At 34.9% G+C, this 14,760-nt stretch overlaps 1 protein-coding gene across 1 annotated transcript in view; it reads left to right on the top strand.

Moving 5' to 3' along the window:
* The window catches only part of EAF2 (ELL associated factor 2), a 42,821-nt gene extending 33,222 nt beyond the window's left edge, over positions 1-9,599 (top strand). Inside the window, 1 exon segment of the mRNA NM_001445009.1 lies at positions 9,157-9,599. Coding sequence (NP_001431938.1) covers positions 9,157-9,203 — 47 coding nt within the window. The 3' untranslated portion in view covers positions 9,204-9,599.
* Positions 9,600-14,760: the final 5,161 nt, after the last annotated feature.

Here is a 14,760-nt window from a genome sequence, read left to right as displayed (position 1 = left end):
ATTAGTGTAATAGATAACAAAAAAATTAGAGGATCAACAAAGCTAAAAGTTATTTCTTGGAAAACTGATAAAGAAGACCAACCTTTAACCAGGGCTAATGAAAAAAAAAAAGAAGGAAAGAAAGAAAGAAAACAGCACAAAAATACTAGGAATGAAAAAGTGGTTAACTTATAATATTTTTTTAATTATGAAAACTTTACAAAAATTTTATGTCAGTAAATAAAAATGGATGGCGTTTTAGAAAAAAAAGTATAATTTACCAAATCTGACTCAAAAAGAAATGGAAAGTCTGAAGAAACCAATAACAACGTTTCTTCCTCCTTTACCCTATCTCTACATCCTCAAGATGCTAGAAAACTGAAGATAATTTTAAGATGAATTTTAACGACTCTTCAAGGGAAAAATAATTCCTTTTTAAAATTATAGTTGATTTATAGTGTTTCTTCAATTTCTGTTTTATACTAAAGTGATCCAATCACATATAGTTCCCTGTGCTGTAGAAGTTCATTGCCCATCCATTCCAAATATTGCAGTTTACAAGTAATTCTTATCTTCTGCAAACTGTTCGAGAAAATAGAAAAGTAGAAGAAGCAACTCAATTCTTTTTATAATTATAGGATAATCTAAATATCAAAACTGAACAAGGACAAGACAGAAAAGCATTATAGACCAATTCCACTTAGTGACATGAGTGCAACTAAGCAAAGTAAGACAGAAAGAGAAATACCATTTGATATCACTTATATGTAGCATCTAAAATATGATACAGGAGCTCCCATCATGGCTCTGCAGGTTAAAGACCTGGCATTGCCTCTGTAAGGATGGGGTTCAGTCCCTGGCCTGGCTCAGTGGATTAAGGATCCAGCTGTAAGCCATGGCATAGGTTGCAGATGTGGCTCAGATCTAATGTTGCCATGGCTGTGGCATAGGCCACAGCTGAAGATCCGATTCTACCCCTGGCCCAGGATCTTCCATATGCCACAGATGCAGCTGTAAAAAGAAAGGAAAAAAAAAGATATGAATGAACATATCTGGAGAACAGAAACAGATTCATAGATAAAGAGAACAGACTTGTGGTTGCCAATGGGAAAAGGGGTAGAGGAGGAAGGATTGGAAGTTTGGGATTAGCAGATGAAATTAGTATATATAGAATGGATAAAAACAAGGTCCTGATGTATAGGTCAGAGGAATATATTCAATACCTTGTAATAAACCATAATAAAAAGTATACAAAAATACATATAACTGAGTATCTTTGCTGTATAACAGAAATTAACACAACTCTAAACTATCCTTCAATAAAATTTTTTAAAAAATGAACATGGATATAAAATTACTACACAAGATATTAACAAATTGAATAACCAGTGTACTTAAAACAAGCTAAATCATTACCAAATAAAGTTCATCACAGAAATGTGAGAAATGTTCATATATCTGGAATGATATAAATATAATTTACAACATTAACAGATTATAGGAATAAAGCTATAATATCATTATGCCAAATTTGTATTTGAACTAAAGTCATTGTTTATTAATTTTAAAACTTTTACTGAAGGTATTTTACTGGAAATAAGGGAATTTTCTTAACTTTTAGAAAGTTAATTACAAAAAAACCTCAAACTACTACCAATGTTATACTAATAAATCCTCTAGAAGCACTTCTTTAAAGTCAGGAAAAGGACAAGGAGTATTAATATGATTTCTATTCAGTGTTGTACTGAAGCCTCTAGCAAATGCAATAAAATAAATAAAATAAATGAAATATAAGAATTGGAAGACAGGAAATAAAATGATCCTCATTTGTAGACAATGTGATTATCTTCATAGAAGATCAAAGAGAGTCAACAAACTATCGAAATAATAAAAGAATATAGCACTATCTTAGATTAAAAAGTGATATGAAAAAATCAGCAGCAATCTTGTTATACTAGTAGTAACCACTTGGGATTTTTTTTTTTAATAGCCAATTTCTTTTCCTGATATATTTTAGTCCAACTGTAAGCTTGCTCTTAAGAGGAAATCAACCCTTTTATACTGGTACTGCAATCATCCCATATCTCAACCTTAGCAGACTCAATACCCTCTTTTTTTTTTTTTTTTTTTTTTGTCTTTTTTTAAGGCCGCTCCTGCAGCATATGGAGTTTCCCAGGCTAAGGGTCTAATCGGAGCTATAGCTGCCAGCCTACACCACAGCCACAGCAACACAGGATCTGAGCCGCGTCTGCAACCTACACCACAGCTCATGGCAACTCTAGATCCTTAACCCACTGAGTGAGGCCGGGGATTGAACACACAACCTCATGGTTCCTAGTCAGATTTGTTAACCACTGAGCCACAATGGGAACTCCAACACCCTCTTTTATAACATATTTAAATCCCCTTTACTCTACTAAGATGAATTTCATAGCTTAGTATCATCTAGGCATGTAACATGTTTGAAAATAATTAATGTAATATTTAGACAAAATAAAAATAATTTACAGTAATATATATTTTACTTTGTAAATGTTCAGGTATGCCCAGAAGACATAAAGTGCCATATATTTTCACTTACCTTTTTTTAAATGGAAAGTAATTTTATTTATTTATTTATTGACATAGAGTTGATTTACCATTTTGTGTTAGTTTCTAGTATACAGCAAAGTGATTCAGTCATAAATATGTATACATTCTTTTTTATATTCTTTTCCATTATGGTTTATCACCGGGTGTTGATATAGTTCCCTATGCTATATAGTAGGACCTTGTTGTTTATCCACTCTGTCTATAGTATTTGCACCTGCTAACCTCAAACTCCCAATCCATCTTCCCCAACCTTCCTTCTGCTTTGGCAACCAGAAGTCTGTTCTATGTCTCTGAGTCTGTTTCTGTTTGTTCATTTGTTTCATATTTTAGATTTCACATATAAATGATGTCATATGGTATTTGTCTTTCTCTTTCTGGCTTATTTTACTTAGTATGATAATTTATAAATCCATCCATTCCATGTTGCTGCAAACAACATTATTTCGTTCTTTCTGATTGATGCATAATATTCCATTGTATATATGTACCACATCTTCTTTATCCATTCATCTGTGAGTGGACATTTAGGTTGTTTCCATGTCTCGGCTATTGTGAATAGTGCTGCTATGAATATAGGGGTGCCTGTATCTTTTTGAATTATAGTTTTTGTTTTTTGCTTTTTAGGGCTGCATCTGTGGCATATAGAAGTTCCCAGATTAGGGGTCGAATTGAAACTACAGCTGCTGGCCTTGGCCGTAGCCACAGCAATGCCACATCCAGGCTATGTCTGTGACCTACATCGCAGCTCACAGCAACGCTGGCTCCTTAACCCATTGAGTGAGGCCAGAACCTGCATCTTCATGGATGCTAGTTGAGTTCGTTACTGCTAAGGCACATTGGGAACTCCCTGAATTATAGTTTTGTCTGGATATATGCCCAAAAGGGTGGAATTGCTGGATCATACGGCAACTCTATTTTTAGTTTTTTGAGGAACCTCAATACTGTTTTCCATAGTGGCTGTACCAACTTAAATTTCTACCGATAGTGAAGAAGATTCCCTTTTCTCCACACCCTCTCCAGCATTTATTTGTAGACTTTTTAGTGATGGCCACTCTGACCAGTGTGAGGTGACGCTTCATGGTAGTTTTGATTTGCATTTCTCTAATAATTAGATGCGATGCTGAACATCTTTTCATGGGCCTGTTGGCCGTCTGTTCTTTGGAGAAATGTCTCTTTAGGTCTTCTGCCCATTTTTGATTGGATTTTCCTATTTTCCCAGCACCATTTGCTGAAGAGACTGTCTTTTTTCCATTGTATATTCTTATCTCCTTTGTCAAAGATTAATTGACTGTGGCTGTCTAGGTTTACTTCTAGGCTCTTTATTGTGTCCACTGATCCATATGTCCGTTTTTGTACCAATACCACACCTTTAATTACTGTTGCTTTGTAATATTATCTGAAGTCTGGGAAAGTTATGCCTCCTGCTTTGTTTTGTTGTTGTTGTTGTTGTTGTTGTTTTTCCCCCTCAGGATTGCTTTGGCAATTCTGGGTCTTTTATGATTCCATATATATTTTAGGATTTTTTTGTAATTCTGTGAAGAATGTCACAAGCAATTTGATGGGGATGGAATTAAATCTCTAGAATGCTTTGGTTAATATGGCCATTTTAACAATATTAATTCTCCCAATCTAAGAGCATGAGATATCTTTCCATTTCTTTGAATCATCTTCGGTTTCCTTTATTAATGTTTTGTAGTTCTCAACATACAAGTCTTTCACCTCCTTGGTCAGGTTTATTCCTAAGGATTTTAATTTTTTTGAATGTGATTTTTTAAAGGGATTTTTTTTTTTTACATTCCCTCTCTTATATTTCATTGTAAAGAAATGCAATCAACTTCTTTAGGTTAATCTTGTATCCTGCTACTTTGCTGAATTTATTTATCAGTTCTAATAGTTTTTCTAATGGGGTTTTCTATATATAGTATCATATCATCTGTGTATAGTGACATTGTTACCTCTTCCTTTTCAATTTGGATACCTTTTATTTCTTTTCCATGTCTGATTGCTGTGGCTCAGACTTCCCATACTATGTTGAATAGAAGTGGTGAGCATGGTTATCCTTGTCTTGTTCCAGATTTTATCAGGAAGGCTTTCAGCTTTTCACTGCCAAGTATTATATTGGTTGTATGTTTGTCATAAATAGTTTTATTGTGTTGAGATATGTTCCCTCTATATCCACTTTCATAAGAGTTTTTACCATGAATGGATGTTGAATTTTATCAAATGCTTTTTCTGCATCTATTGAGGTGTGATGTAATTTGTGTCTTTTCTTTTGATGATGTGGTATATATTATTGATTATATTGAACCATCCTTATGAATTTGGGATGAATCCCACTTGGTTGTGGTGAATGATCTCTTTTATGTATTTTTGTATTTGGTTTGCTACTATTTTGTTGAGGATTTCTGCATCTATAGATATTGGCCTGTAACTTTCTTTTTTTGGTGGTATCATTGTATGGTTTTATTATCAGGGTGATGGTGGTTTCATAGAATGTCTTTGTTCCCTTTTCTTTAGTCTTTTGGAGGAGTTTGAGAAGGATTGTAATAAATTCTGTATGTTTGGTAAAATTGATAGATGATTTGTATGTTGGTATGTTCAGTAGAATTCACCTGTGAAGACATCTGGTCCTGGCCTTTTGTTTGTAGGATTTTTTTTTTTTTTTTTTTTTTTTTTTTTTGGTAACAGATTCTATTTCACTGCTAGTGATTGATCTGTTCAAATTATCTATTTCTTCTTGATTCAGTTTTGAATCAAGAAGGTCCATTCCTTCTACATTGTCAAACTTGTTGGCATATAATTGTTTATAGTGCAGTTACTTTTAGTGAATAAATATGGGGTTAAGAGAAGCAAGACAACATTCAGCTCATATGTCAATAATTTTTATTTTATTTAACTTGTTACAATAAGAACTGGAAAGGCATATACACATATATTCATAGAATTGAATACACAGATAAGTGTTGAGCTGCTGATTACTGACAAACACAATGAGCAGCACTGATATCACTGTGTTTTCAAAAACAAATAAAAAAATCTTTGTAAAGTTTCAAAAAAGGTAAAGTGTTCTTTCAGTTTTACATGATAATTGGATCCTTGTAAATTTCAGAGATTTTAAATGGTACAAAAGAATACTTTTAGTTTATAAAAATTAGTTTGACTTTAGATTGATAAGTCTTAGAAGTGCATGAATATCCCACTGGCCTTTCAAAAGTTTTGTAGAATGTGGAAGAGTTCTTTATTTGCCAGACTGATCCTTGTATTGCTAGACATTTAGCATTCCTAAATTCCCCTCCCATTAAATGCTGCTAGCAATTTGCAAATCCCTGGGACGAGCAACTCCTCAGGTACATTTCCTAGGGGGCAGCATTGCTCTCATAGAAAAGCATGGGTTTATGTATCTGAATGCATTTGCTATGGGTAAACTCTTTTTTCCAAGTCATAATTACAAGTTTGAAAGAAAAGTGGAACTCAGGACGTTTTTTTGAGTTTGTGTCATTTGAGAAACTCATTTTACAGGTATCATATCAAGTTGAACATTCTTTTTTTTTTTTTTGTCTTTTTGTCTTTTGTTTTTTTCTAGGGCTGCACCCTCGGCATATGGAGGTTCCCAGGCTACGGATCTAATCGGAGCTGTAGCTGCTGGCCTACACCAGAGCCACAGCAACGAGGCATCCAAGCCACATCTGTGACCTACACCAGAGCTCCTCACGGCAACACCAGATCCTTTAACCCACTGAGCGAGGCCAGGGATCAAACCCACAACCTCATGGTTCCTAGTCAGATTTGTTAACCACTGAGGCACGACGGGAACTCCAAGTTGAACATTCTTAAGCCATACAGTTGTTGTATAATATGTAAAAACTCAAGCCTTGAAAAAGATAAAATGGTTATGTGATTAGCGGGTTTCTTTATCTGCTAAAGAAATGTACTGAGTGATGTAAAATTAGTTCTGGAGTTCATGCATTAAACTGAGGTATCATATAACAACTTATATTTGGTCTAAAAACTATTCCTCTTATTATTAGGTATTAACTTTAAAATTTGTGGCTTTTGTTGATTGTGGAGTAGTTTAAGAATAGAAGAATTTTTTAGCCATTGTAATTTACTACCCAAATGATTCATTCAATCCTATAGCTTCAAATAAATCCCCATAATCAATGACTTCTAAATCTTTTTCAACTATAGCCTCTACTTTGAGCTTCAGAGTTGCATATCCAATTTCCTACCGCATATATACTTGATCATTTGCCAGGTATTTCAAATGTACCATGTTAAAAATTGAACTTGTGATTTTTCTTACACAATTTTGTCCCTTTAGTGTGTCTCATCTCAATAAATGATACTACCATTTAGACCAGAAACCTTGGGGGGGGTCATTCTTAACTCTTCTTTCTCTCATACACTAAATGCAATGCTGTTGACAGTCCTATAAGCTCTATCTTCAAAGCAAATTATAAATCTGACCACTTAGTACTACCTTCACCTGAACTACCTGAGTCTAAGCCAGTATTATTTCTTTTTTCCCCAGTTTTATTGGAATACAGCTCTTCAGCACTATATAATTTAAAAAAATGTATAACTAATGTTTGACTACATACATCATGAAATGGTTACCACAGTAAGTTTAGTGCATATCTATCATCTCATATAGATAAAACATTAAAGAAATAGAAAAAAAGTTTTTTTCTTAGTGATGGAAACTCTTAGGATTTACTCTCTTAACAACTTTATTTTATGACATACAACAGGGTTAATTATTTTTATCATATTATACATTACATCCCTAGCACTTATTTACCTTATAATTGGAGGTTTGTACTGCTTTCATCTAATTCCCCCTCCCCACACCTCCCATCTGTGGTAGCCAGAAATCTGATCTTTTTCTATGAGTTTGTTTATTTATTTGTTTTTGAAATATACTGACCTGCCACTCTGTATTAGTTCTTGGTACACAACATAGTATTTTGATATTTTTATATATTCAAAATGATCATCATTATAAGTCTAGTTGTCATCTGTCACCACACAAAGATATTACACAGTTATTGACTATATTCCTACACTCTACATGGGTCCTACCTGTGACTATTTATTTTAAAACTAAGTTTGTTCCACTCAATCTCCCTCACCTATTTCTCTCTCCACTCTATCCCTCTCCCCTGGCACCTGTTTTTCACTCTGTATTCATCATTCTGTTTCTGTTTCTGTTCAACTGTATTGTGTATCACATTCCACATATAAGTGAAATCATACAGTATTTGTCTTTCTCAAAGCCGATATAATTTCTTACATGAGGAACTGCATAGATTCATAACTGTTCTCCCTGAATCCATATTTTTTCCACACCGTTATAGTCTATGCACTGATACATAATAGTGTTCAAGTCAGTTGGTTGCTTAAAATTTTCCAGTGAATTGAATTCCCATTACATTTCAAATGAAATCTAAAGTTTTTACCGTGAGCTACACACCTTGGTCTTCTGGATATCTTTCAGACATTTTCCCTTCCATTCGCTTTCTCGTTCATTCCACTTCAGCCATAGTGGTGGTTTGCTGTCAGAGAGCACAAGAAGCATGCTTTTCTGTCTTGGGGCATTTGTATTTGCTGTTCCCTGAGCCTGGGCAGTTTTCCCCACTACTCTGTTTTCATGACTTTCTCCCTTCATTGTATCTCTTTTCAGATGTCCACCTCAAGGTGGTCTTCCTAACTACACTATCTAAAATAGCACCTCACACTGCTCTCCTCATACCCACCTTCATTTTTTCATTGTATTTATTCCGACTTGGGGTGAATATTACATTATATATTTATTTGTTTACTCTCCCCCCCCCCCACTGGAATGTCAGTTCCATGATTGTAAGCACAGGGATGATTACAAAAGAATCAGTGACGAGGGAATTCTCATGGCTCAGTGGTAACAAACATGATTAGTATCCATGAGGATGTGGGTTTGATCCCTGGCTTTGCTCAGTGGGTTAAGGACCCAGTGTGGTGGTGAGCTGTGGTGTAGGTCACAGCCGCGGCTTGAATCCAGCACTGCTGTGGCTGTGTGTATGTAGACCAGCAGCTGTAGCTGGGATTCAACCCCTAGCCTGGGAACTTCCATATGCTGCAGGTGCAGCCCTGAAAAAAAAAGGCCAAAAAAAAAAAAAAAAAAAAAGAATCAATAATAAGTTGCTCTTAACATATACTACTTAATGATTTTGACTGAATTTTAAGTAAAAAATTATATAACTTTTTTCACTCTTCAAAATAGTGTTATCTTCTAAAGCACATTTTCTCATTTTCTGATGTAATTAAATCAGTAGTATAAAGGATGATGTTGGTATATAGAAGAAAACTAAAATTGATGCCAGATAATACTAAAACTATGCTGAACATTGATGGTTTATTTTTTTCTTTACAGACAGTATTATTTGAGTTACTAATAATGAGACTAATTATAGGATAAGCAGTCTGATACTTAAAGACAAAATGCTAGCTAAACAGGATCCCCTTGTGGTTATATTTTGAATGACATCTGCTGTGATCCAAACATAGGTAAAATATTTAATTACCACAGTTAATGCTTTTTTATTTTAGGAAATGATTTGCAGCTGAGTGAATCAGGAAGTGACAGTGATGACTGAAGAAATATTCAACAATAAGTATAAAATTTTCAAGACGTGATAATTTATTTTATATTATGAATAAAAATTCCTAGGGCTGAGGAAAATGTATCAATTTTTGATGATAAAGTTGTGATTCAGAATTTTCAGTTAATGTTACTTTTTTTTTTTTTTACCATTTATGAGTACCAGCATTTTCATGTGTTTTGTTTAATGTTAATGAAACTCTACTGAAGTTTTACAGATGAGAAAACAAATTTAGAAGTTAGGTAATTTGCCCACATACTGTTAGTTAACAAGTGTCAGATCAACTGTTCTAAAGTTCAAGTTCAGTGTTCTGTTTTATCATACTGCTGTCTTCAATTATGAAATGTCAGAACTACTGATTTATAATAAATGTCCCTGGTCTTGATTATATCTCTGAGCCTTTCTATATGATATTCCTTACATTTTGGTTGAAAACTAAGCTATAATTTAGCATGAAGGTGAAGCTAAATAATTGTTTTAATGAAACACTTGCTCCATTATCTGTCACATAATTTGTCTTGTTCTCTTCTCTCAGATATTTTTAAAAATCATTTTCTTATTTTGCTTTTGAGGTAAAAATATGAAGATCTATTAATGAGATAAATAATATTTACACTTAAAACATTTTTGAATTTTGAGGAAATTATAGATATTAGATAATAGTTGAAAGCCACTGACCAGCAGCAAGGTTTTTTTTTTTTGTTTTAATTAATAAACTTTATTTAAAAGCAGTTTTAATTTTACAGCAAAATCAAGCAGAAAGTACAGAGAATTTTCATATATCCCTGTTCCCACACATGCACAGCTTCCCTAGTATAAACATCCTGCACTGGAGTGGTACTTTTTTTTTTTTTTTTTTTGGCTTTTTGGCTTTTTGCCTTTTTCTAGGGCTGCTTCCCACGACATATGGAGGTTCCCAGGCTAGGGGTCAAATCAGAGCTACAGCCGCCGGCCTACACCACAGCCACAGTAAAGCGGGATCCAAGCTGCATCTGCAACCTACACCACAGCTCATGGCAACGCCAGGTCCTTAACCCACTGAGCAAGGCCAGGGATTGAACCCGCAACCTCATGGTTCCTAGTCGGATTCGTTAACCACTGTGCCATGACAGGAACTCCTACATTTTTTTTTTTAACAATTGATGAACTTTCATTGACACAGCATCATTCAAAGTCCATAGTTTATACATTGGAGTTCACTTTGTTGTTGTACTTTCTGTGTGTATTAACAAATGTATAATAACATTTATCCACTATTGTATTATCATTCAGTATAGTTTCACTGCCCAAAAAAAACGTGCTCTGCCAATTCATTCCCCCACACACCAACCTTTGACAATCAATAATTTTTTTACCCTCTTCTTAGTTTTGCCTTTTCCAAAATATCTTATAATTGGAATCATACAGTATGCAGCCTTTTTAGATTGGCTTCTTTCACGTAATAATATGCACTTAAGTTTCCTTCATGTCTTTTTCATGGCTTGATGGTTCATTTCTATTTAGCACTGAATAATATTACATTGTTTAGATGTACCATAGTTTATTTATCCTGTAACTTACTGAGTGAATCTTGGTTACTTCCAAGTTTTGGCAATTATGAAAAAATATTTTATCCACCTTCACCTCTTATCATAACAAGTTCTATAGTTTTTGTTTTTTTTTTTTTTAATCCTTAAGTTTGGGTTTAATTTCTTCCTTTCTTTTTTTTTTTCCTTTTTGTCTTTTCTAGGGCTGCACCCACGGCATATGGAGGTCCCCAAGCTAGGGGTCTAATTGGAACTGTAGCCACTGGCCTATGCCAGAGCCACAGCAGTGCCACATCCTAGCCGTGTCTGCGACCTACAGCACAGCTCATGGCAACACCGGATGCTTAACCCACTGAGCGAGGCCAGGGATCGAACCCTCAACGTCAAGGTTCCTAGTCAGATTCGTTAATCACCGAGCCATGACGGGAACTCCAGGTTTGGTTTTAATTTCTCCCATTTCTCTCTCCCTTTCTCTCTCTGGCCCATCTTCAGCCATAACCTATTTATGTCTTCACCTTTATTTCTATTTTATTCATCGATGCCAAAAACTATGTTATATATTACTTAATTAAAGCAAGCTCGAAAAGAGTGTTTCTCTGTGGCTCAGTGGATTAAGGACCCAGCATTATCGCTGCTGTGCCTCAGGCCACTGCTGTGGCATCAGTTCAGTCCCTGGCCCAGGAACTTCCAAATACTGCAGATGTGGCCAAAATGAAAAAAATAAGCAAGCTTGAATATTCCAAGTAGCTTATTATTTTAATGCAGGAATACAAATTATAATGTTTTTTACTGAAAGTTGTTATGCTGAGATTTCATTAGTGTTTACCAGAAATGAGTTCATGGTGATATGAACTGATAATGCTGACTATATAACACACATTATGTTCTCAGAATATACCTCCCACAGTCAAAACAACTTGTCCTTCCTCTCTTCTATTATTTCTCCCATAAATGAAATATGTTCTTAAAATTATTTTTATGGGTTGAATACCTAGCATATCATTCTTTATCCCCCTTAAGGGTAAACATAAGTATCTTAGAAAGGAATGAAATAGTATATCTTGGGCTTCTGTGTTATTTTTATTTGATGCATTTTCAGACATTGAAATGTGGGGATCAGTGGATGAGACAAGTTCTCAGATATGAGGTTCACTGTCAGAACCATCCTCACATGATTCTAAGCACATACCTTTTTTTCCTGCCAGCTTTATCGAATTGACAGATAACATTATATAAATTTAAGGTGTACAATGGGATGATTAGATATTGTATATATTATGTAATTATTATTAAAATAAGGTTAGTTAACATAAGCTCATATTCTTTTAGTTTGACCTTTCTGAATAGATTGATGAAACTGATGATAATGTAAGCATGCGAGTAGGGAAAGTAAGTTGGTTACAAAGGAACAAAAATCAGTGGGCTTTGAACTATCCCATAGCACTGCACTTGAACTCTAAAGTTAGTAAAGCTGCATCTGCACAAAGGTACGAGTGTGACCTCTGAATCATGTATTCATCAAATATCATCCACAGTTTGTTAAGAAAGCATTCTTAGACATGTCAGATTTAGGAATTATATCATTTAGATACCATTCATGTAATAATTATTTTAGTAATTTCCAATTCTTTTTTTTTTTTTTTTTTTTTTTTTTTTTGTCTTTTTGCCTTTTCTTCAGCTGCTCCCGCGGCATATGGAGGTTCCCAGGCAAGGGAGCTGTAGCCACTGGCCTACACCAGAGCCACAGCAACGTGGGATCCGAGCCGCGTCTGGGACCTACACCACAGCTCATGCCAATGCCAGATCCTTAACCCACTGAGCAAGGCCAGGGACCGAACCCGCAACCTCATGGTTCCTAGTTGGATTTGTTAACCACTGCGCCACACAGGAACTCCAGTAATTTCCAATTCTTTACGAGATGAGTCAGACTTAATAAGAATGGAAAAAAATCATAAAAATGTATTCGTAAGAGGTTGAGAGCGCCTTCATTTGTAGGAGTAGGTAAATAAATGATGTAATTTATATAAAATGAACTGTAAAAATTACATAAAAATACATACTAATACTCTAAGTGTTTAGTATTGATGTCTTAAACATCTTTCAATAGATATATTCCTGGGTATTTTTTATGCTACTATAGCAGTATAATTTTTTAAATTTCCTTTTCTATTTGTTTTTGCTATATTTAAATAATGTACTTTTATGTAATTTTATATTGATGCACTTTGCTAAACACATGTTCTCTTTTAATTGCCTTTTCTAACTATGTGAGTGTCTGTCATTTTAGAGCTTCTTTTCTGTACATAGCCTAATATATCACTCTTGGAGTTCCCATTGTGGCTCAGTTGGTTAAGAACCCAACATAGTGTCTGTGAGGATGCAAGTTTGATATGTGGCTTCACTCAGTGGGTTAAGGATATGGAGTTAACCTGGGAACTTCCATATGCTGCAGGTGCAGGTGCAAAAAGAAAAAAAAATCTCTCTTCTGTCATAATCATTGAGGTCACAAGTATTTTTTACTCTTATCACATACTTTAGGTTCTTCCACTTTTATTGCTTTTTTTTGCCCCTGAAGTGTTTGTACTCATTTCTATTCAGAAGTTGTTTTTCTTTTTGATCTTTTCCCTTTTATCCTTCTATCTGATTTCAACTTAGCAAAAATGGTGTATAAGAGGCATCTTGATAAGGAGGAAAAAGGCTTTAGGTCTCGAAGGTGGGGATTCTAGTCTGAGCCCTTCTGTAATATTCTTCAGGCTAGACTAAGAGAAGGATTTTAAACCAGTGTTCACCAAACCCCTGTTCTAAGAATTACCATAGATGCTTATTAAAATATACATTCTTAAATACCTCCTTAGAGAATAAGAATTTTCAAAGGAAAGGCCTTTAAGTGTGTGTGTGTGTGTGTGTGTGTGTGTGTGTGTGTGTGTGAGAGAGAGAGAGAGAGAGAGAGAGAGAGAGAGAGAGAGAGAGAGAGAGAGAGAGAATCGTTCTGGAAATTTATATATATAAGATATCCCTAAGTGATTTTTTTTCTTTTTTATGGCTACATGCATGGCATATGGAATCAGCTGAAGCCAGGGCTTGAATCAGAGCTGCAGCTTCAGGACTATGCTACAGTCATTACAACACCGGATCCGAGCTGCATCTGCAAACTGTGCCGCACCTTGCAGCAATACTGGATCTGTAACCCACTGAACGAAACCAGAGATTAAAGCCACATCCTCACGGACACTGTGTTGGGTTCTTAACCCATTGAGTCACAATAGGAACTCCCTCCCTAAGTGATTTTTATCATTAGGGAAGTTTAGTTTACATAGGACAAGATTAAGTTTCCTTCCATCTCTGATATTATTTGATTCTATTAATGTTAGCATAGTATTGCATAATTAAAAGAAGAATTTCATCTAAACAAAGGAGTATGAGAACCAATGCCAATACTCTAAAGTTTGATATTTAGGGCACCTATGAGCACAAATGAATTGGTGCTTTGTTCACAGGTGCTATTCCATTTGCTCTGCCAGATCAAATGCTATCAAGTCAGAGCAAGGGGAGCCACTGATATAATTAGATCTTAAAGACATTTGTGCCTCTAGTGGTTAACTTGACCAGTAACTTCTGACTGTTCATTTGTTTTGCATCTAGAGTCATTAACCAAACTAGGTCAGAAAGGGCAGTGCTTCCTGAAAGAATAACTACAGCTTAATCATTAATGTCACAGTCTGAAATGAAGCTGGACTCTTTTTCATTGGTGGGAGAGAAGTGGGATAAGAGGTATACTAGAAGCTGGGAAAATATGGTCAAAGTCTAAGATAGAGTTTAGGAAAGAGAGGATAGAGTTTATTCTGGCCTTACTTGTCAACAAATTACTCAAACAGGTAATGGAAGAACTTTACAGGGAATAGAGTCATAGGTTCTCTCTCATATTCTAAAATAAAATAATTCATTCCCCTGTTTCCTGACTTCCTTGTTGGTTTAGTCTTCATTTTTCTTCTTGCTGTCTTGCCATTATTTTCCTTTCTCTTTTG

The sequence above is a fragment of the Sus scrofa genome, chromosome 13 (assembly GCF_054392235.1).
Source record: "Sus scrofa isolate SSC_HxYL_T2T_F1_AM1 chromosome 13, Sscrofa_HxYL_maternal_Yorkshire_Landrace_v2.0, whole genome shotgun sequence".
NCBI classification, from domain to species: domain Eukaryota; kingdom Metazoa; phylum Chordata; class Mammalia; order Artiodactyla; family Suidae; genus Sus; species Sus scrofa.
This window is presented reverse-complemented; position numbering and strand designations above follow the sequence as displayed.